At 29.1% G+C, this 25,352-nt stretch overlaps 1 protein-coding gene across 1 annotated transcript in view; it reads left to right on the top strand.

The window, feature by feature from the left end:
- The first annotated feature begins 7,795 nt into the window (after nucleotides 1-7,795).
- The window catches only part of LOC129915282 (uncharacterized), a 34,723-nt gene continuing 17,166 nt past the window's right edge, over nucleotides 7,796-25,352 (top strand). Inside the window, exons 1-2 of the mRNA XM_055994768.1 lie at nucleotides 7,796-8,577; nucleotides 23,955-24,108. Coding sequence (XP_055850743.1) covers nucleotides 8,535-8,577; nucleotides 23,955-24,108 — 197 coding nt within the window. The 5' untranslated portion in view covers nucleotides 7,796-8,534. The remainder of the gene's footprint in view (nucleotides 8,578-23,954; nucleotides 24,109-25,352) is intronic.

Genomic DNA, 25,352 nt, shown 5'->3' on the forward strand with positions numbered 1-25,352 from the left:
ACCCTGATATTCTAATAGATACTTAAGATTCTTGTTTCCAATTTTAAAAGTAACATAGTTGCTGAATTTCAATTAGGTAGGTACCACTATTATTACTTACACTTAGTGTACCCCTATTTTCTCTACACCTATAAGAACATCATGTTAAACATCCTTTATAGTTTCACTTTATTCTTAGATTCCTATGGCAAAGAAAACTTTTTCAATAAATTTCGTTACTAGGTATACCTGCTATACCATTGAATATATTGTATATAGCGTATTTTTTTTATTTCAAAAAAATCACACTTTCACTTAATTTTTTTAATAGACTGCTTAGATTCCTGGTTTCTGTAAGATATTATAATTGAAATATGTTTACGAATTTTCTCTGATACTAGCGGTACTTATTCTAGATTTCATCATTTCTTTCACTCAGTATAATTTAGTTTACTCTTTAGATTCTTAGTTCTTATAAGAAAAGAAATGTTTTCACCTATTTTCAAAAATTAACAGAATTTATGTTAGTTGTTATGATATCTTTCTCACACATAATTCAACCCTTGAAAAAAAAAACACCCTTTCACCAAAAATATTTTTAAGAACTTTATGTTTTAATGTTTTAAGTTTTTTTGAAGTTATACTTCTTATGGGAGGATGGGTATGAAAATTTACTTTTTGACAAGAATGTCAAAGGGATTATGACGCGATCACCCTGGGTAGCAGGGCTGTCGTTTCACCTTTAGAGTACGCAGTACTTTAGTATTTAAAAATGCAGTACGCCGCAGTACGGCAAACATAAAACACACAACACGTAGCAAGTTACATGTTTCATGTGGCAAGTTGCATGTGGCAAGTTGTATGTGGCAAGTTGCATGTGGCAAGTTGCATGTGGCAAGTTGTATGTGGCAAGTTGCGTGTGGCAAGTTGCATGTGGCAAATTGCGTGTGGCAAGTTGCATTTGGCAAGTTACATGTGGCAAGTTGCCAGGGTTGCAAAAAGCTAACATTTCAGCTCAGCTCAAATTTGAGCTAGGTACCATAGCTTAGCTCATTTGAGCTGAGCTGAAAGTGAGCTGAGCTGAAAGTGAGCGCAACAACTTCCAACGCCTATATCTCGGAATTTTGAAAAAAAATGAAAAAAAATTTTTTGATGCCAAAAGGTAGCGGGGACTCTAACCTACATTTGGGTACAACTTCCATCCCTGTAGGTACACGCGTTCTCAAACCAGGAGAACTTAAAGGTAAAAAAAAGTTAAGCCCGATTCTGAAAAAATAGGCATGATGTGGCGGTTTAACATGCAAGGCGATTTTTTAAAAATCTGAAAATGTGCAAAGCGTAGGCCCATGACACAAGCTATCATTTGGCATCACTCCCAAAAATTGCTCTCAAGCGGCTTAGCTTTCAGGAGCGTTCAAAGATTCGGGGATTTTTCAAAAAAAAAATTTACCCCAACTTTCAAACACGATTTTCTCGAAATTTTGAATAAAATCGAAAAACCGGATTATACCACTTTCGGGTAGCTGAGAATATAAGCTTTCATATGGCACCACTCCCCTGTCTCTAGATCAAAGCCTTCCAACGCCTTTATCGCGGAATTTTAAAGAAAATGAAAATAAAATTTTTGATGCCAAAAGGTAGCGGGGACTCTAACCTACATTTGGGTATAACTCCCATCCCTGTAGGTCCACGCGTTCTCAAACCGGGAGAACTTAAAAGTAAAAAAACAATAGACACGATTCTGAAAAAAAAGGCATGATGTGGCGGTTTAACATGGAAGGCGATTTTTTAAAAATCTGATAATGTGCAAAGCGTAGGCCCATGACACAAGCTATCATTTGGCACCACTCCCAAAAATTGCTCTCAAGCGGTTTAGCTTCCAGGAGCGTTCAAAGATTCGGGGATTTTTCGAAAAAAAAATTTACCCCAACTTTCAAACGCGATTTTCTCGGAATTTTGAAAAAAGTCGTAAAACCGGATTGTACCTGATTTTTTTTATGATTAAAAAAGAAATATTTTACTAAAAAAATAGAAATATATTTACTATTAACCCTAGAAAGATAATCTACGTCTGTAAGACGTATGGCGTGTAAAGAACTGTTTTATCTAATTCAATTCAAATTTCTGGGTTTTTGTTAAATTGATTTGATTTATTATATCATTTCTTTAAAATAATCTAAGTAATGAGTTAAATAAATATGACAAAAAGTGTTAACATAAGACCGAAAATCTTTTTTAGAATCATACGTCTCTGAGACGTATATTATGATTATCTTTCTAGGGTTAAAAAAACCAAGAGAAAGATCACGAAAAATTATCTGTTTTATTTATAAAAATATCCATGTGTTAAAATAATTCCATTAATAACTAGAACCAAACATCTTGAGCTATGGTGTTTTATAAAAGTTTAAAATATCTTCATATTTCATTATACTTTCCAAATAAAAATCAATGTATCCTCTCACCCATCACAGCTCAGCTCAGCTCACTTTACTTTAGCTCACCCAACAGCTCAGCTCAACCATCAGCTCAGCTGACTTTCAGCTCAGCTCAAATGAGCTGAGCTATGGTACATAGCTCAAAAGTCAGCTAGCTCAAAATTTGAGCTGAGCTGTGAGCTGAGCTCAGCTCACTTTTGAGCTTTGTAGCAACCCTGCAAGTTCCATATTGCTACTACTAGTGCTGAAGCACACACAATTCTCATAAAATAACCATATCGCACATTTTATGCTCAATTAATTTAGTTTCGTTAAGCGTATACCGTACGTTCTGAACCGCACAACATGTGTAAATTTCACAGAATAAATTAAAAACTACATGGACGCAAGGAGGATGAAAGAATTAATTTATTGTTCACTTGATAAAAATGTAAAAAAACGATGTGTGGATTAATTAATTTAATAATAGAAATTAAAAATATCAAATGAAATTCATTTACATATACTGAATGAGAAGTGTGTGGATTAGAATCAAAACCCATTTTATCCACTTTCAGAGATTTCGAGTAAATCGAGAAAAACAAAATTAGAAAATCAAAAAATGTATGGATTTTGCTATTTTCTACATATTTTGTGGTCTTATATCTTAGCAATAAAATACAATTTGGGATTCAAATTTGGCCCACGTATGCATTTGAATAATAAGAACAAAACCTCATACCTAAGTCATTTTTTTTGAAAAGTGGATATAATGGGTTTTGATTCTGATCCACACAAGTATAACTTCAGTCGCGTGTACATGTGTACACACACTCTTTTTTTTTTTTTTTGAAACCGTTTTGTTCATATTGTCGAAATATCTTTTTAATGCGTTAATAGTATTTTCTTAAAAATGGCATACCTAACATTTTTTTTTTTTTTTTTTGAAAAATGTTATAGTGAGGCGGCTTGGCATTAAAAAAGAGTTCAATCGTGCACTTTGTGATAAAAGCATGAAATTAACATCGTTGGTAGTACTCAATTTAAGAGTTATTTTGAGATATTGGGCCACCTTGTATTCCATTCGGAAGGGTAGATACAAGACTTTTTCTGTGTTGCACTCGATTTGTTGCATATCGTAGTATAGGCAATGAAATATTGTATTAATATGATACATTATTTCGAGGTATTTTCTTACGCCCGATCGAATAAAATCAATACCAAAATGTCTCGACCATCATGTAAAAAGTTATTGGACTCTTTATGAATTGTCTTTTACTCAAAGACAAAGAGTCAAAATATTATCAAGAACTCCTTGAAAAAAAGTGGTAGGTTGATAAAATTTCGTGTGGACGTTTCATATACCATAGAAAAAAATAATAAAATATGTTCATCAAAAAATTTCAGGTCAAAGGGTGTTTTTTTTAGCGAGAAAGAACACTTTTGAAATGGTACCATTGCAGCACATGGAAAATTTTTGCAATTTTTTTGAACCGCATATATATTTTATACATCGTATGAGAATCAAAAATAATCAAAAAATGAATTATATTTACCATGGAATGTTGAATTTTCATGAAAAACTTAAATAGCTTGCTTTTATTTTTATTAAATTTTCATACAAATTAATGTTTTGAAGGAGTGAAGTGCAAAAGTAAAAGTATGAAAAATAATTGTGCAGTTTGTGATAAAAGGATCAAATTAAAAGGATTGTTAGTACAATATGTAACCCTCATTTTAAGATATTGGGCCTTTTAATATTTCACCTATGAGGATGTACATGAGCCATCTAATAATCATACATTTCACAAAACTTCATTTAAATTGCTTTCTGTGCATCGTTATAAACATCTTTAAAGGTAAAATATTAAGTGGCCCAATATCTTTAAATGAGGGTTATATATTGTACTAACAATCCTATTAATTTGATCCCTTTGTCACAAACTGCACAATTATTTTTCATACTTTTACTTTTGCACCTCACTCCTTCAAAACATTAATTTGTATGAAAATTCAATAAAAAATAAAAGCAAGCAATTTAAGTTTTGCATGAAAATTCAACATTCCATGGTAAATATAATTCATTTTTTGATTATTTTTGATTCTCATACGATGTATAAAATATATATGCGGTTCAAAAAAATTCATAAAATTTCCATGTGTTGCAATGGTACCATTTCAAAAGTGTTCTTTCTCGCTAAAAAAAACACCCTTTGACCTGAAATTTTTTGATGGACATATTTTATTATTTTTTTCTATGGTATTAGAAAAGTCCACACTAAATTTTATCAACCTACCACTTTTTTTCAAGGAGTACTTGGTAATATTCTGAATCTTGCTGTTTGAGTAAAATACAATTTTTAAAAAGTGCAATAACTTTTTACATGACGGTCCAGGCATATTGCTATTGGTTTTATTCGATCGGGCGTTAAAAATTACCTCGAAATCATGTATTATATTAATAAAAAGGTTTCATCAGCTATACTATGATATGCAACAATGCGGGTGCAACACAGAAAATCTCTTGTATCTACGCTCCTGGATGGAATACAAAGTGGCCCAATATCTCAAAATAACTCTAATATTGAGTACTACCCATGATATAAATTTCATGCTTTTATCACAAACTGCACGATTTAGATGCTAAGCCGCCTCACTATTAGAAAATTTTTGTGAAAAAAGTCACAAAAATCATGACTCAGTCTGTTGTACTAGTAACTATGTATATGTCATACTTAGATTCTTTCTAAAAATCATTAAGAAAGATGTTTTATAGTTTATAAAAACAAACTTAATAGTTTTTATACGGTTTATGAATTTTTTTGATAGATACATTTTTATTTCTCATTAAATTCATATTTAAATTCTTTATTCTTCTTTCTTTCGGCGCAGTTGTATCTTTATGTCGCGAATATTATTATTATTTTTTTTTTAAGTGCACTTGCACTAGAACTTGTTGGTTTTAATTTTACGTTATGGAACATCTTTACTTATTTACGTCTTAGAATCATTTAATTTGGCTTACAATTGCAGTTGTAAATTAGAATAGATTAGATAAATTAGATAAATTCTTTCTTACATAAAAATTTGTTTCACAATATTTCTTTTCTTAAGAATAATGACATATTTAGGTTATTCTTCCGTCTGTCTGTTTGAAAATTGCAGTTGTATTCAAATCATAAAAAAAATTAAAAATTCAATATAATATAATTTATTGGTTTTGTAACATTTTAACAAAAAATGCTTAATGCTTCTTATCTTAAATAAGAGATTATATACAGTAGAAGGCCACACGATTTTGTCCGATGGAAATTTTTACTTATTTGTTACAAAAACTAATTTTATTATATTTTGTCTACACAGAAATTGTTGTAACTGTTGTGTTAGGAAAAATGTCATTACTTAATATTTTTAACGAGGCAAAGTAAATAAAATCACGACTGGGGTCGCACGTACTTGCTCTTGTAGTTCAAAGTATCGTTATCTAAAATAGCTATTGGAAATTTAAGATTTTGTTAAGTGTCAAGAAAAAAAAAAATAAATAAAAAAAAAAAAATTGCAAGTTAAAAAAATTTGAGAAAAACTAAAAACGCAGTTTTGTTAGAATCAATAAGTCTATTACGTGTACCAAATTTAATCGTAATCGTTAGAGCTGTTTTCGAGAAATTTGAAATACCTCGAAAACGTTATATGGGAGATATGCGTTAAAATGGAGATATTAAAAAAATAAAAAAATATATCTCTAGGGAATTACACAAAAATAATCTATACCAAGTTTCAAGCAAATCCATCCATCCGTTTAGGCCCTAGCTCGATGTACAGATGGACGTACAGACGCACACACGCACAGACCGACGGACGGCATGACGAAAACCACTTTTTTGATCTTCTCCATCATCGTAATGTTGGTTTTGATTAAAACCTCAACACGAAACCAATACTTGCCCTATAGAGCAAGTAAAAATTAAATTATAAAGTCGGTTTACGGACGTTAAATTTTATGTGATAACGTCTTAAAAAAAAGGTTGTGTTCAGATACCTAATTCTGTAATTTTAAAAACAATTTTTATAAAACTTTAGATATAATTAAAATTTTAATACAATTATACAAAAACGTTAAAATAAACGTAACATAAAAGTTTTACAAAATTTTCAAAAAACACATTTTTGGATTTTTAAAAAATATTTCAATTTCCCTGTCCCTGCCTTATCTTAAAACTTCATAGCAAATTTAATCAGTGTATCATGTTTTTCCAATAACAATAACTTTTCTTAGAGCAATCGTATTGGATTTATTTGTATGTCATTCAATTAAGCATAAAAAAAACAACCTAAAAACATGTGTCATATGATTACATTCCACAAACAATGTTCCAACACAAAGTAAAAAGAAAGGTAGGCCTAAAAACTCCAGCATTCAGTTGGCCGTAGAAATGGAACAATCCCATCGACATCGAAGGCAAGAAGAAGAAGAAGAAGAAGAAGAAGAAGAAGAAGAAGAAGAAGAAGAAGAAGAAGAAGAAGAAGAAGAAGAAGAAGAAGAAGAAGAAGAAGAAGAAGAAGAAAACGGCTCTAACGATTTTTTGAAATTTTTTTCTAAAAATTTTTTGTTTATGGAAAAAATCAAATGGCACATTGGTTTTGTGGCAAATATCATTTAAAACAGTGAATTAGTGTTTCATTAATTGCATGCAAAAATAAAGATCATTAAGGCCCAAATAAACAAAAACTTTAAGAGTGTTTAATTAATTATGAAATTCTTTAAAAATATCAAATTTTTATTTTTCCCTAATTTTGTTCAAAAAAAAGCTAAAACATTAGAGTTACTTTTACCATAAGAGCATAAGTAAGTGCGACCCTAGCATTTTATTTTTCGTTTCTTCACAGGAAGAATCTTAATGATTTGTGTATTATTGGTTAAAAATAAAAGGTGGACTGAACTTACAAAATCTATTCCATGTAGACAGAAAAAGCATAGATACTATGAAATATATGCTATTTAAGATCAAAAATTACTTGACCTATGTTTATATAGAAAATCATTCGTTGTCAAAACTTGTAATGTTTTGATGCTCAACATCTCTAAAAAGAGTTCATACTCTCCTTAAAATCTCAATTTGAACTTTTCATCATTTTTCATCTCAGAGCATATAACAAGAATACATCTCTGGAGAATTTTATTAATTTCCACAAAAATCTTGCGCACAAAATTTATTCCGAATCAAGTCCGAATTTACCCACAAGCTTCCACTTTAATGTGACAAGTTTTGGAATTCATCTCTTTTACAAAACAAAAATCTCAGTAAAAGCTCTTTCACAAAATAGATAGACGACTACTGTGCTGGTTGATGTGATGCTCCATTTATGTATGCAACAGACGACAAAGAATTTGGTCCAAATACTCTTTGGTCTGTGCCGAGATGTTTTTTACATCCAACTACAATTTAGTCATTGGTTAAAGCTTGCGCGGCAAAGGAGTGTCCCAAAATCAACTAGGGCATAACAAAAAATATCCTTGTTACAAAAAATATTTTCATATTCCAACGAATGTCAGTTTTTTTTTTCTTTCAAATTTTCAATACAAAAAAAAAATCAAAAGTGAATTTTTATCAAAAAAAAAAATCTCAAAAAATCAGGATAAAGTTGTTTGATTTTTTTTGTTTTATTTTTAAATTTATAAATCCTTACAAAGAACTTGCAAGATATTAAATTCTAATTTGCTCATGTTTTCGTATCGCTTACATCATTAAAAGTGAATACTTGCCAGCCGGTCGTGTTTTGTCTGAAAAAAAAAAAAAAAAAAAATCGTGAGGACGGTGTGTTACAACAACCACCACCCCTAATTTGAGGGTTATCCATCCACCCCCACCCTCTAGGAAGAGTTAAAGGATTTACATTTAGGTTCGAAAAAAAAAATTCAAATATTTTTGGTCAGAGAGGGAAAAAAGTCCCTCCTAAAACAGGAGAAAGAAATAAAATTCGATTTTTTGTTGGTGGCTATGTGATAACGTCACTGAATTTATGAATAAATAAATTAATCTTATGTTTGTCGATCGGGTTGAAATGATAAGGAATTAAATTGGAATTTTCTTAAAACCGAAGTTAGTTTCAAATAATATTGCCACCCTTTAAAAAAAAATGGATTACTGGTTATGGATGTATGTTGTTATTGGATTTTCTGGTAAGTGAATTTGTTTTATTGGGATATCCTTAAAAAAAAAAGATATTTTCAAGCTTTTGATGTTCAAGTAAATTATTTTTATTATTTTATATGGAAGGGATAATATTGGGTTGTAATTTAAGGTTCAAGGAAATGTTTGGGTAAAATGTATATCTTCATTAAAGTTGTAAATTTGATTGAGTATTTTTATTAAGGATTGTTTCCATTCAATTTATTAATTTTTATCAATTCTTATGAAAGTTTATTGATGAGGTATATTTATTATTAACATGGGTCTTCTTCAATATTTCGGAGAAAATCTATAAATGTAATAGGTATATCTATTTTTTGTGAGATTAATTAATTTTTCAAGGAAATCTTTTCAATGTATATAGGAAAAATATAGTCCCTTAAGAGTGTTTTTGGAATTTTAGGGTGGATACTGTAATGTGTGTATTTAATGTCCCTTAAGAAGAAGAAAGATAGTTATGTTATAAAGTTATCTGGTGAAACCTTGATAATAAATTAAAGCATTCAAGGTTTCATATAGAATTCTTGGGATTGTATTCATGATTTTTTTTTTTTAATGTAAAGGATACAATATAACCCCTGTAGCGTTAAACAAGATTCTTGAAATATGAGAAATGTCTATATTACCGGTAAGAATACATGAGATTATGATGTTTTTTTTTTTTTAGAATTTCATAAGAGGGATTAAGGCATTTTTACTTTTGTTTTTCTTGTTATATGAGATTATTATTTTTATTTTATTTTTTTAATATTCAGTAGTTTGTTGTTATTTTTGTTTGGAAATTTTAAAACTCAATTAAGTTTAAATTGAATACAAAACTACTGAAGGTTACTTGAAAAAATATAGAAAGTATTTTTATATTTTGCATTATTTCAATGTATACTTTTCAAAACATGTCAATTTATATACAAGTTAAGTTGTAGGAGTTTCCATTCCTTTTAAATTTGTTTGTGTTTTCATTAATATTTTTTTTTGCAAGACTTTGAGAATATTAAAGTTTGTAAAACTACACAAGTTGAAATTCGAGGTTTTCATTTTTTGAGGATGTATTTTTCAACAATATTTTGAATAATTTTAGCTACTAACAATAGCCGTGTTTTATTGGTACTCAGTATTTTACTGAGTAAACATTTTATGCCAGAAACATCAAAAACGGATTACTTTTATTATTTTTTTATAATCCCATGTTGTTCAAGGGTCAAAAATGTATAAGTCTATACAAAATATTTCTCTGTAAACCAACAAATAAAAAACTTTTGTTTATCCTTAGCAATCATTTGTTGTTGTTTACCGTGTAAAATTTTACTGAGTTACCAATAAAACACGCATAATATAGATACTCAGAACTTATATTTCTGTATTAAGTTGTTCATTCAGTTATTGTTATAAACAATTTGAAAAGGAAAATGAAATAATTTGTAAATTGATTTTAAAAAGTGGTAGGTTCGTACTTATAAAACTATGCTTTTCCAACATTTTTATCAACAGAAACCAACTTTTGTTATATATATGAAGAAGGACTTAAGTGGTGCATTTTATTTATAATTACTCCCATCATTTTGAGTAGTTTGAACTCCTATAAGGGAACTTGTTTTTTTTTACCCAACTGCGGTGAAGCCGAAAAGATGATTTGACAAATAAGATACTGTTGGAAACATTTTTGTTATGACATAGGTACTATAGCTGTCTCCTTAAGAAATGCCTCTAAATCTAGTTTTATTTCATTATAAGTGAGTGAGAGTGAGTCGCAAGAACACCCTGAAAAATAAAATGCACGACTGGGTCGCACGAACTTGCTCTTGGAGTTAAAGTTGCTACAATTTTTAAGACTTTTTATATAGAAATCTGGAAAAAAAAAATTAAATTCGTTAAAAAAAAAAAAAAAAAATAAAAATTAAAAAATAAAAATAAAATCTGAAATTAAATTGCCCTCCAAAACAAGTATGCAGTTTTGATTGATATATTAACGTGCGTTTAAAAAAAAAAATTTCAAAATCGTTAGAGGCGTTTAAAAAAAAAAACAATTTTTTATAAATACATTTTTGGAAAAAAAGTTTTAAAATAAAATTGTAGTGCCATTTTGTAGAAATCACTAATCAACATCTAAAAACAAAATTTCAAAAAAATTCAATATCCCGTTTTCGAAAATTTGATTTTTCAAAAATCCAAAAATTATTTTTTTGGAAATTTTATTTTTGGTTTATATTTAAATTATATAAATGCTTCTTCACAAAAAGTTTCGTTGAAATCGAATAAGCGATTTCGGAGATATTCGAATTTGAAAAACGGTAATATGGCAGGTACCGTTAATAATGATTTTTAAAAAGTTTTTTTTTTCATTGAAATATAGACCTTAGCTTAAAACTAACATTTAAATTTTTTAAACAAAATCGTTAGAGCCGTTTTCGAGATATTTCAATTTTACTAAAATCGGTATATGACAAGTACCGTTATTTTTGGTCCAAAAAAATTAATTCCAAAAACCCTCTGGAGAGTCGCCAAGTTTGACATTAATCGGTCCATCCGTTTAGGCTGTAGCTCCTTATACAGACAGACAGACTGACAGACAGACAGAAGGACTTCGGGGACCCACTTTTTTGGCATTGTCTACCATCGTAATGTCATGGAAAAATGTTATCTCAACTTTTTTCTTTGTACGAATGCATAACTTGATATATAGTAACTATATCGCAAGTAAAAATTTGCTGTAGATAAAAATGATAAAGAAATCGACCTCAACTGGGTCACACGTACCTACTTACTCTTATGGTAAAAGTAGCTTAAGAAATTAAACCTTTTAAAAGTTTGAATTCAATTCAAATTGAAATTAAATAAAACTCTAAAAAAAACTGATTTTAATTGGAAAAATATCCGTTCAAAAGGTTGTGACCTCCAATCAAAAAATATGCCATTTAACTTCTTTTAGAACAAGGTTAGAAAAAAAAAGTACGATCGTTGGAACCGTTTTTTTTTTTTTTTAAGTATAAGACTTAAAGAAAATATTAATTGACACATAAAGAAAGAACAAGTTTGTAAAATTAATATTCATTGATCCATTTTCAAAAAACTGATTTCTCAAAAAGAAAATTTCATTTTTTTTTTTAATTCTTAAATAATAACGAAGAAAAATATAACAAAAATAATAAAAAATTATTAAAATTATTTTTATTTTAAGTGGAGCGATTGAATATAATTCAATTTATAAGTTCAAGTGACCTCAACTCCAAAAATTTATAAAGCGTTTCTCCTAGGTACGACAGTGGGCTCATCAGTTAGATCTGTCGTACCCTTTACTAAGACGCCTTATTTTGGTCGAGCATACATTTTCTATGTGTCTGTGTTGAAACAAATTCCCTTAGAATATTAAAATTCACAGTATATTCATGCTGTGAGTTTTATATAGTGTCGGTAAACATCGACCAAAATAAGGCGTCTTATTAAAGGTACGACAAATCTAACTGATGAACTTATAAATTGAATTAATTCTTAAATATTTTTAATAAAATAATAAATGTTTTTAATAAAGATGGGAAACAGTTTGATATTTGAATTTGATTGGTGCTGGGGCATAAATTAATCCCAAGTAAGGTCGATGAACTCGGCAAAATTACAACAGAAATACTTATCTTTCCCGCTCGAAATGGCAAACACACATAATTTAATGTAATTTACCCATCGCCACTTAATCAGAATTCCATGGAAAGATTAAGCATAGGATTTATTAATAGTACCACCTGCATAACGATCAAAAGTCCCAACTTAGATTCCTTAAAGGTCAAAATGATAATTTTCTCTAAACTCAAAATTTCAAATTTGTAGTGTATTAGGTGTCATAACTGGCTACTATCTAATACAAGACTCGGTGGAATTGTTTGGAAATGGATGAAAAGAAGACGAACCAATTTTAATTCTTATTATTGTTCAGTTCCTCAAAAAAATATAAAAAGAAAATTCATTCGAAATGAAAATGGTCATATACCTATGTATGGAACATTGACATTGACATTTCACTAGAACTTATATAAATTATGCAGGAGTTTTATCATTTTGTGACGTATTTTACAAACGAAGAAAATAATGTTTGTTGTTTTTAACACTATTTATAAATTTTTTTAATATATATAATAACTTTAAAATATAAAATATGATGCACTATTCATTAAGTCTGAAGATCTTGATTTTGATTATCCGGATAAAAAAAACTCAAGGTATAAACTTTTTAAACCAAGAATTTCGTGTCTTTTTTTTATAGTTTTCATTAAATTTTTCTATTACGTATGAATCTTTTGAAAACTCTAAAAAAATTTGGAATCGTATATTAAAAAAAAAAAAAACTATGTGTGCAATTCACACGTGGTAGAAGTGAAACCTTAAAAAATCATTTTTCTTGAAAAAGCTAGCCCCTTAAAAAGCTTAGAAATTTTCCTAAAGAATAAAGCCATGCTTACATTTTTACATCGCACAAAAAGTATAAAAGTAATTTATTCAAAACAATAACTTTTCATGAAAAAAATCTTTTAAATCCATTTTTTGTATGACAACTCCAATAAATTTTATATCATCTAAAATGTTTATTATTTCAGCTCAAAATATTGATATAGATCATGTCTTTTGACTATACAGCATCTAAAAAAAAAGCTAGAATTTTTTGAACCCAATCAGTTTTCATCAAAAAAGCAAAAAAACAATCTTTTTTTCATTTTCTAATACCATTGAATCCATTTTTTTAAATCACAAATTATAATAAATTTTATATCATCAGAAAGCTTATTATTTCACCTTTTATATGACGCTTCAATCATATTTCTACGATGTCGAAATTTAAAACTGAGATTACGTTACTTCTTACACTGGTGGCTGGTCATCGGCAACAATCGCCACAGGTGTTTTGAGAAATTTTTCAATGTTTGAAATTTAAGATTGTGTAACTTGTAGAGCACATACCATTATGTGTGGTATATCAAATAAAAGGAAGATAATATTATCAGAATATATTAATTATATTAATATTTATATGCTCTAGATTAAAACATATAACATTTTTAGAAAAAGATCATCTTTTCACCGTGATCTCAGGATTTTGAATATGAAATTAATTCAAATTTTGTACAATTAAAGTTTATTCTATTACCTATCTACGGTATAAATTGTATTCATTTATCTATCAGAACAATAAATTTCTAATGAATTGATTTTTCCTGTCGTTTTTTCGTTTCATCGTGTTTCAAATCACTACGATACTAAAGAAGTTTTCACTTCAAAAAACTATATCTTCAGTTTCTTTAATAGATATAATGTTTTTATATGTAATACATATTATGTAGGGTAAAAGCGGGTGAGATGGCGCGGCGGGGGAGATGGCGCACTTTAAATATCTTTTACATTTATTGCTCTAAAAATGTATGAAAAATATTTTTAGATTTCTTTAAATATTTTAAATCGAAGTAGCCAGTATTCGTTTCTTTATCTGTGATACAAAAAATAAAAAAAAATTTCAAAGCAAATCATGTGATGATTTTTTGCGAATTTTTTTTTCGCCCTTCTTTTTGTTCCGATATTTTGTGAGTCGTTGGGATCTAAGATGCCCTTTATACAACAATACATACAAGAGAGTATAAGTTATGCATTGCGTGTGAAATCTGAGCTCTAGTTCTATCTGCTTTTTATGGGTGCTTACGAATATGAATTATGCGCAAAAAGGTGAGATGGCGCAGTTTTTTGCGGGTGAAATGGCGCATTCCCTACTAGAATTTTTTAATTGAGTATAGTGTTAGCATGTGCCATATCACCCTGAAAATATTTTTTTTTTAAGTAGGTAATTCAGCCAAGTTCAAATTTTATAAAAAAGACGACTAGTTGCAATCTGTTATACGGCATGCATTGGTGCTTGACTCCTTCACATCGTTCAGCCATTTGTGCAATGAATTTGGCAATCGATACCTAAAACAAACATGCGCCATCTCACCCACCCTATAGGGGGAGATGTTTTTTTTTAACTTTTTTTCTATATTAATTTAAATATATAAATTTAAAATATAAAATTCTGTAAAACAAACAATACGTTGGATATTGAATATAGAACATTTTTGCATTGTTAGAAATACCTATGAAATGTGGTTTACTTTGAAAAATATGACAAAAACAAAAAAGGTATGCCATCTCACCCGCTTTTATCCTATGTTGATATGTTTTTTAAAAATTTTGGAAAAAAAATGGCACCCCAAGGTAAGAAATTATTAGAAATCGTAAAATCGAACATAATTACAAAGTTTTATGAACGCAATTCTTTAGTTAATCTGGCAAAACCGACATTTACGAAATTTTAGCAATTTCAAGCCATTATTTGAAATTTGACAGGTCCAAACTGTACACTCGTTAAAATTTTGTGATTTTTTTGTTGCAAAAAAAAAGTATAAAAAGCTTTGTATTTTGGAAAAAGCAGTTAATATATGTATGCATGAAGTTTATTTCTTAATAATTTACTGCAATAAGTTGGATTAGAACGATTTTAGATTTTTCGGTATAAAACTTAAATTCAAAAAACCCATAATGGGCAAAATGGCCTACTTAGTACTCGGGTAAAATGGCATACTTACTTTCACATTTTCATTTTTTGATAGTAAATATTGGTTGCTTAACATAAACGATCTAGAGAGAGGAAGTCCTGGACTGAGGAAAGTCCTTGATTTCTTCCAAAATCGGGAAAAAAGCATCCAAAACATTCGAAGTTCCAAAAACTACAGTAAGGAGACGAGAAACCAACGTCAACAGGGTTTTGAATGACTCGCAGAAATAATAAGCACCACTTATTCCCAGAAAATGGAAAAGGAGCCATTTGACTCGATTTTTTAAATAAAATCACGTATGTTTGGACAGTGTGCCATTTTACCCGGGTAAATTTGGTCAGTGAAATTTGTAGACGTCTTAAAAATTAAAAAATTTAAATACTTTTTGTAATTTTTTTTTAACTCGCAAAGCAAACAAATGTGAGAGTAATATATTAAACTTTCAAAAGTATATAGCATTTAAGTTTCAATGTTAATTTTTTTTCGAGATATTGGACTTTTCTCTTAGGGGGGCCATTTAAGGACACCTTCCCCTACTTTTAGAAATTTCTCAAATTAAATTAACAAAGCATTTAATGTGTTTATTATGTTTCTTTGTTCATGATTTTAAATTTCGAAATTTTAATTACTTACTGTATAACTTAAAATTCTATTTTTAACTTGACAAGAAAACAAACCAATTGCAAGAAAAGGGATTTCGCTGCACGTTTTGGTACTTGCATTTTGTGTTTTTTTATACCTACTAGTTCTCGGAAAAATTCCCAAGCAACTTTCAAAAACCCAAACTATAATAAAGACTTAAAAAAAAAAAAAAAAACAGTAACATGAGACAGGAGGCATAAGAAAGTAAAATAAGGCAGCAGCTTAGAAAAAAAACTCCCACTCAAACCAACTATATGTATAATAAAACCCAAAGGAAAGAAATTCCAAATTGTGAACACATAACAAGGACGAAAGTGTACTTTCAAAGAAACGAAAAAAAAAAACAGAAAAAGAAAGAAATTACAGAATGAGACGAGAAGAAGAAGAGACAATTTAAATAAATGGAAAGTGGGTGGTTTCCATTTCCATCCAGGATCTGCCGCCATAAACTTTGTAATTTCACTTATGATTCGAGGCTGTTTAGCATGCATGCTTCACTTCGTCGCATCCCGCTGTGTGTAGTTATCTTCATTCATTTCTCCCGTCCCTCTTCTTCTGTGTTTCTGACACATTTTCTTCCAAGTATTGTATAGTTGACGTTATTGTCGAGCCTTTTTGCTCGCAGGGGTGACGGTTAATGTTCCCTAACTACTACCATTTTTTTGTGATTTCCTCGTATGTTTCTTTGTTGTTGCTTTTGCCGGCAAATTTTATTTATTCAAAATATAAAAAGTTTGTGTGGTGTGAAATTTGTCACAAGTGGTGCCGAGGTGCTGTTCTAACGTTTACCGGAAATGCTTTTCAGAAGAATAGAGAAACGGGCTATAATAGTTTTTATGCTTTTTTTTACAACGGTATTTAAATTTTTCGGTTTTTTTCTTTTATTTCTTACAATTTTATTTAAATCGTGTTTCTTTTTCTTTTTTTTTTGGGGGTTATATTGTATTTATAGAGGGTGCACTTTGTGAAATGACAATGGGGAATGGGTGAAGGACGAATGCGTATGATAAAATTGCGTATATGACCAATAAAAAAAAAAAGAAATAAAGTCATAAACTTTGTATATTGTTATGTTATAGCTAAGAAAAAATACAATATTTGCATTTGGATTCAAACGGAGTAAGTAATATAAAAGTTTATGTTTATTTAAGGAATTAAAAAAAAAACAGCCTTTTTAAGCAAAAATTTGATGATTGTGACTGGGCAAGTGGCTTATTAACCTAATAAAGATAAAAAAAAAGGGAAGTACATTGCAATAAAAATAAATTGAACACCTAAAATTAGTCGTTCCTATCATGAATTTCATCGTTATCGAGACTTTATAATGAATCAGAAAAAAATATCGTGGATTACATTTATTTCATGCTATCTAAAAAATGAGTGCAATATATGCAAAATATTTAGGCAGATAAGGCCCATCTACACTGAATCGCAATTTTGATATCAAGCCTTTTCTGGTCCGTTCCTGGGCGACTTAAGCGACATCGACCTTTCTAATTTATAGAACTAAATTAAAATGTATTTATTACCCTATTTGTTTTGCTTCATTTAAGTTCATTTCTTAGTTAAAACGCGTTTTAATTATGAAATGAACTTAAATAATAAATAAACAATTAAAAACTTTAACATAAAAACAAATAAAATTCCTTAAACACACTCAATACACTCGTGCAGATTGCGCATGCGCAGCCAAAATTTTATGACTGCAGAACTCACGCAGAAATTTATTTGGCTCTTAATTCGATGTTTTTATTTTTAATAAATGTTAATGTTGTAAAAAAAAAAATTGGGATGCAAAAAAGTTAATTAGGGTGGTGCAAAAAATGTTTCTTTTCTAAATTTTTAAATCATGTTTTTTGAGATAATAAATTGAAATTAAAATTTTTCGCATTAGGGTGGCTTAAAACAATGTTCTCTTCTATAGTTGCTTGTGAAATTATAAACAAACCAATGTGGATATTGTTATCGAAAAAAAGGCATTAGGGTGGTTCAATATTTATTGACTTGCGATATAGGTACTATCTATTATGTGTCAAGTTATTTATGCTTGAAAGAGTTGAGATAACAATTAGACATGACATTACGATGATAGAGAATGCCAAAAAAATGGGTCCCAGAAGTCCGTCTGTCTGTCTGTCTCTATACGAAGCTACAGCCTAAATGTCTATAATAATGTCAAACTTGATAGTAGCGTTATTTTAGTAAAGTTAAAATTTAGACAACGATTTTGTTATCACAATGTCTATCTTTTAATGAACAATTTTTTTTTCGAAAATCATTATTAACGGTCATCATCATTAGAACCGTTTATCTAAATCCGATTTTCTTCGAAACTACATGCCCTGACTAAACTCCTGGTCCTAGAAAAATGGTTTATACCTTTTTGAAAACGTTGTTTAATGTAGACAAGAACCTCATCAACAAATTTTTATTGAAGGCTATATCCTAAAAAAAATGGCCTTATAAGTAAACATATACCTATTTCAAATGATAAAAAACTTTTACCCTCTTGGGGAGCCATCCAGTGACAAAATAAAAATCTGAAAAAATTAGAGGATTTTTTTTTTTTATTATTTAGAAACAGTTTTCCACTTAGGAACTTGATTCTTGAAAAAAAAACCTAAATAACGAACGCCCTAATATATACGACTTAGCCAATCAAGCTTATTTGTAAAGCTCTATTTTCGTAGTCTGAACAACATAAGCTGAAAAATTTCATTCAATAAAGTGATCTTGATGATAAAAACATACTTATTCAGCTTGCTACCAACAGAATAGCATTAGTTTTTATATGCTTTACGCACACATTCGTAAAATAACGATTTAGATTTTTTCTATCTTAATGCACAAGCACATGCATCTTTTCAATCCCAATTTGACCGAATGAATTTTTTTTCAAAATTTCCACACGTGCCACGGCATGTGACCTGTATAGATACTTTCTAAAATAGACATTTTATTTGACTTTAAGTTCTGGCATGCATAAGCTTGTCATCAAAAGTAAAAGTAAATAAATATGAGAAAAAGCACTATAAATATTAAAAATGTCAAAAGCTGGGTAGATCATTTCTATTTTGCTACGTAGTTGCATGTCACGTTGTACATCAGGGCCGCATTAGGGTTTGGTACCGCCTTTTTCCTATAATCGAAACAAGATAAGATCGAAAGGTATTTGAGAGATTTTAACGCAAAATTTCAAACTGTAACTTAACTTAAATTTTGAATATGTACAAATGTACATTGTACACTGAGAAAAAGACCACCTAAAATTAAGCGGATTTCTGCATAATTTTTACCAAAGATGACTTCCGTCTTTAATTAAGCGGAAATCCACTTAATTTAAGATGAAAATCTTCTTCTTGTCATAAAAGTAAGAAGATTTTCATCTTAAATTAAGTGGATTTCCGTTTAATTAGAGACGCAAGTGATATTGGCTAAAAAAAAAACCATACAGAAATCCGCTTAATTTAATGTAGTCTTTTTCGCTGTGTATTTGGCAGTTTTCGGTTCAAGGCGTTGGTGACGTCTAGTTTCAATAGACAAAGGTCGAATATTAATTTCGACTCTTTGATGTTTTTTCTACCATTAAAAAAGCATAAACATACAAATTTTATTACATCTATAAACTGTTCAAAAACGCCTTTTTTGTTCTTCTTTTTATGCTCAAAAAAAGCACAACCCTGTTTCACTGTGGATAATATGCTTAAAATATTTTTCCAATTCAAAGTAAATGTAAAGAGAAAAGTAAGCTACTTACTGCGACCGACAAAAACTATATATATTTTTCCATTTACGAAACTCAAAACCTCCAGAGAGAGAGAGACCATTCCTTCCAGTAGCCACTTATAGTGGCATCGTAATTTTAACCCATTTCCCCGTAATTTTCATTGCTGCTCGCACTCTGACTCTTTGCAACTGTTTCAAAACAGCTTTCATCCAACATCAGGATGACTTTTTTGTCACCATAGAAAATATATATTTAAAATGTTAAATCTTTTCACATTGACTCTTTTTCTCTCCTCTGTTATTTTTTGTAAATGAAAAGATATATACAAAAAAAAACACATCGAAACCAGAGGTACCCAGGTAAATGTTCATCATTTGGTGGATAAAAGCAGATTAAATATCTAAAAATGTGGAATGCACTTACTTACAGATAAGAACTTCAAAAAAAAAAAAGGGTTAAGTGAAATGAAAATTACTGGCGTGTGAAAACTGTTTAACACTTTAATTACCCTTGAATCCAAAAAAAGAAGGAGTTTTAAAGAACATTTAACCTGACGACCTAAATAATTAAGTAGGTACCTATACTAACATGCTCCATAATCTAGATTATTTTGATTATGTCAAAGTTGAAGATCAACTTAATTACGAACGTCATTCATTCGTCAGCAGTTAGCAGGCAGCAGAAAAGTAGACACAAATTGAAGTTAAGTTTAATAGTCCAGTGCATTTATGATGTTCATATATGGGCGACCCAGCAGTTTGTACCACCCCCAAATTTTTTTTTTGCTCATTCGATACAGCATTGGCTGAATATCATTACCCTGATTTTTCGCACTCGCGAAATTCACCTTTCGGCCGCCATCTTGGATTTTAGTTTTTGTTGAATATCTCGATTTCTATTTATTCTACATAAAAAATGTGTATACAAGAAACGTAGGTAATTAAATTTCGCGTCTTTTAAGTTAAAAAACTTTTTCGATATTCTGAATATTAAAAAAGTTACAAGCGAACAAAGTAAAAAAAAAAACAGAAAAAAGTGACAATTTTAAAGATTTGAGCACTTTTTATCAAAATTATGAAAAAAACGTATCGAAAAAAAATTATTTGCCTTAAAATTCTCTACAACTCTGCTATACAATTTTTTTTTTTGTATCACTATAATTAATAAAGTTATTAATACTTTTTTTGTTAAAAAATACCCCTTTTTTACGAAATAAAGAGACTTAAATATAAAAAAAATTGCAGGTCCTGAATTTTCTCTTGTAACATATACCTATAAAATACTCACTAATCATTTAAAATTCAAGATTTGGTAAAAAAAAAAATTAAGAAAAAAGTAAAGATAAAAAACACAAACAAAAAAGAGCATTTTTAACAAAAAAAAAGTATTAATAACTTTTGTATTTATAGCGATAGAAAAAAAAGTTGTATAGCAGAGTTGTAGAAAATTTTAAGGTGAATAATCTTATCTCGGAAGGTTTTTTCATAATTTTGATAAAAAGTGCTCAAAACTTTAAAATTGTCACTTTTTTCGGTTTTTTTTTTACTTTGTTCGCTTTTAATATTCAGAATATCGAAAAAGTTTTTTTAACATAAAAGACGCGAAATTTAATTTCCTACGTTTCTTGTATACACAACTTTTATGTAGGATAAATAGAAATCGAGATATTCAACAAAAACTAAAATCCAAGATGGCGGCCGAAAGGTGAATTTCGTGAGTGCGAAAAATCAGCTTAATGATATTCAGCCAATGTTCTATCGAATGAGCAAAAAAAATTTAGGGGTGGTACAAACTGCTGGGTCAAATTTTAAATGCACTGGACTATAACACTTATTTGAACTTTTGAGGATATTAAAGAAATAAAAATTGGATTACTTCATATTTAAACTCAATTTTTAACCCATTTCTTAAAGTATTAACAAACTCACACCATCAATATAAGATTATTATCTTTTTGTATTGATAACATCTTTTCTCTTTAATTCAATTAGCTCTTGAAAAAAAAATTGAATCTCATTAAAGGAAAATCCCATCAATAAAACACTCAATATGTTAATTCAATAAGAGTGTTTGGTAGATACTTTTACATCCTTTGATTGCATCTTAAAAGAAAAAGCAAAAAAAAAAAAATTGATTTTAATTTTCTTTCAAGTTTCAATGAAAAGAAAAGGAGGGTATTTTAAGTCTCTTTATTAAACAACCCTTTCAGATGTGACATAGAAGAACCCAAGAAATTAAAAGCTCACTTCGAGATATTAAGCGAAAAAAAAGGTTATTGTTGGTATTGTTGGTGATAAAAAAGTTTTCATATGAATGTTAGCTGAAAAGAGTAGGAATAAAAGAGCTCAAAAATCTCGTTCTAATTTTTGCGGGTTTCTGTAAGTTCACCTGTTACTTACTTAGTCAACAAAAAAGAATAATGAAATCATTCTAAAATTTAATAGATTTATTTTTATTTTTAAAAATATGAAGAATGCGCACAGACAAAAATACCAACTAAAATTAAGCGCATTTCTGCATGGTTTTTTGCCAAGAAGACTTCCGTCTTCGATCTGAAAAACCCTGTTTTGTTGATTTCAAATTGTTATATTTTGCCATCTAACTGCAACTTTTTAAACTTTTATACTTTTTTGAAAACTACAATAACAGAGCAACTTTTTAAAATAATAAACCATTCTCACAAAGTACAAATTTTTTTTTGCTGTGTTGCTCTCAAATAAAAGTTAGAAATTGTTTTTTTATAAAACTTTAACCTGTTAGTTAATTTGCGGCGAAATGGCGTATATAGAATAAAAAAAAAATTTGATTAATTAATTGTTCCTAAATATTTGGAAATGTTTTTGTAAATTAATTTAAAAAAAACAAAAATCTATAATGTGTGCAGGAAGCAAAATACTTTTGCAAAGTAGGGATTTTTCGAAATTTCACAAGAATTGCATTGAACCGAAAACTGTAAGGATTCGGGATGAACAAGTTATCACAAGCACAAGTTTGAGAGCCCTTAATTTCCCCAATCAGCATATCGACGGTTAAACTCGTAAGTCGTGTTTGACTTTTTTTTTAGAAATCGAAAAAAACCTCTTAAAACAATTTAAAAAATGAAGAAATAAAAAAATTGTTTTTTTTTTTCAAAACTCAAATCAACAATTTTTTTATTTATTTCATTTTTTAAAAATTGTTTTAGAAGTCAAAAACGACTTACGAGGTTATGAAGTTTAACCGTCGATATTTCGTTTGATCCATTAAATTTGGGACACCCTGTATAATATTTTTCGATTAACTTCTTTTCAAAAATATTCACCTTGTAAGCGTTTTATAGGAAAACTTTGCTTGGGGATATAGGATTATTGATGACTTTTTGCAAAATATTTTTAATAAAAAATCTAGGCCTGATTTTTACTTGCTCAATAGGGCAAGTATTGGTTTCGTGTGGAAAAAAAAATTTGAGGTTTTAATCAAAACCAACATTACGATGATGGAGAATTCCAAAAAAGTGGGTCTCGCAATTCCGTCCGTGCGTATGTGCGTCTGTGAGTCTATACGTCCATCTGTACGCATTTCCACAGCCAGCGTGGATGGATTATCTTCAAATTTGGTACAGATGGTTTTTATGGAATTCTGAAAGTTAATTTTTTTTTGGTTTAGAAAGTGTACCTCCCATACAAATTTTTCAATTTAACCAAATAACTCGAAAACGGCTTTAACGATTTTGATTAAACTTTGCAGACATAATATTCAAAGCTATTGCAATAAAACTGCTTTTTTATTTTTTCCAAAAAAAGTCAAATAAAACATTTTTTTTTTTCATATTAAAAAAAATTTGCCCTAAATGTCGGCTCTTCTCCAACCTCAAAAATTTCTTAAAAAGTTATATAGAGGCAGCTCGCAAAATCTACAAGTAAACTAACATAAAAGTGCTTTGAACTGCAAGAGCAAGTACGTGCGACCCCAGTCGTGCATTTTATTTTATTCTGATGTGCAATTTATTTTGGGAAAATCTAACTTTTGATTGGAAAGTAATCTACATTGCAAATGAATCTACATCCGTTGCTAGATCAAACGCCTTTTGGAGTAAAAGCCATTTAAAATTTTAAAAACATTAAAATTAAAAAAACGGATACATGAGAAATTTAAAAACGAGTTTTGTGAACGTTGAAAGTTGTTAATTTTTCTACAATTGGATACCAATTGTAATATTTCATTTCGATAATGAAAACAATCAGTCGAAAAGAAGATACTTTAACGTTCACTTTTATTTTGACAGCCAATTTTTCAAACATTTTTTTTAATGACGTTTTAAACTATTTAATTTTAATAATATTTAATTTTAATAATTTAACCTTTGAAATAAGTGTATTCATCCAGTATATGTATGTTTGAAAACTTCGAAGTAAATTAAAACTCTATTTTATTCTTTTTTGTTTTCTTTCAGTGTATCAACATGCCGGCAGTCTTATTGTAACGGATATCTTTGTTCCACCTATTATTGATTTTCGTGATAACGTGACCTTGTCATGTAGCTATGATATGGGTGGACACACATTGAACTCAGTTAAATGGTACAAGGACGAAAAGGAGTTCTTCAGGTAAGAATATGTTAATAGACACTATTTAAATTAAAAAAAAAAAAAGAAACTGCTGCAACATTTCGCTAAATATTTTACACACTGATAGAAAACTTAATCTTCATAAAAGTTCATTAAGTTCAATATTTTCAATATGACAGATAATGTAGAGCAAAAACAAAAATTGAATATTGCGTTTTAATTGAATTCAAAGATATTGTTTGTTTTAATGATTTATTATGTGGTGTTTTGTCTGAACCTTGCTCTAAGCTATTAATCTTTATGTTTTTGTTATTAAATTGAATTAAAACAAATTTCTTTGCCTTTGATCAAATGATTCAATTTCTATTTTCACATTTTAATTAATTAATTGCCATTCGGTAGGTATTCCTATAATCAATGTTTTACAAAAGAAGATGCCTCAAGCTATTTATAAATTATATAGATTTACCTACTAATGAAATCAATTAAATAAAATATCTTTATTTTAAGACATAATAAATTGAATTGAAATATATACCAGCATTAATGCCTATGAGGCATTCTATAATATTATTGCATTTGGATAGCAGATTTATAGTTCGTACATAATTGTTAAAAGTCTGAATAGATATTTTGAATGGAATGATGGTAATATTATTTGAAAGATCAACAAATGAGCATACAAAATCAAATGTTTCTATAAATTGATCAGCGATTCAATTTTAAAAAAAAAAATTTTATAAAAAAAGTACACATACACCATAGTGACACACAGATTTTTTTAAATACAGAAAACAAATAATTTGCATTTCCTTTATAAAATCATTTATTGAAACCCAGAAATCTTTTGGCAACAAGGTGTATTTGCTACCAGTTAGCTTAGTGGTTTTCTTCGTGGTCTGAAGCTGAAAATAGCAAATAGTATTGGGAAATTTCGATGAACCAACATTCCATGGATTCTTTTAATTAAAGCTTCATAGAACTGGATTGCTGTCTTTAGTAAGCTGTGAATAAAAAGAAGCTTTTTATTTTTAATGCTAGACCAATTACACGGTGTTACAAAAATGAGGTTTTAAAATATACGCGGGCGGAGACCTATCAGGTTTTGTAGAGCTAGTCGCACTGAATACGAAACGGTATTTGAAAATCCCCTAACACCCCCAAAATCTGGAGTTACGGGCAAAAAACGGTTTTTTGGACCTTCACCCATTGAAAAAATTCTAGCTTCGACAATTTTTTACCCATATTCGATTTTTTTACAGTTTCTGATAGAAGATAAATAT

Source organism: Episyrphus balteatus, chromosome 3, assembly GCF_945859705.1.
Source record: "Episyrphus balteatus chromosome 3, idEpiBalt1.1, whole genome shotgun sequence".
Classification (NCBI taxonomy): domain Eukaryota; kingdom Metazoa; phylum Arthropoda; class Insecta; order Diptera; family Syrphidae; genus Episyrphus; species Episyrphus balteatus.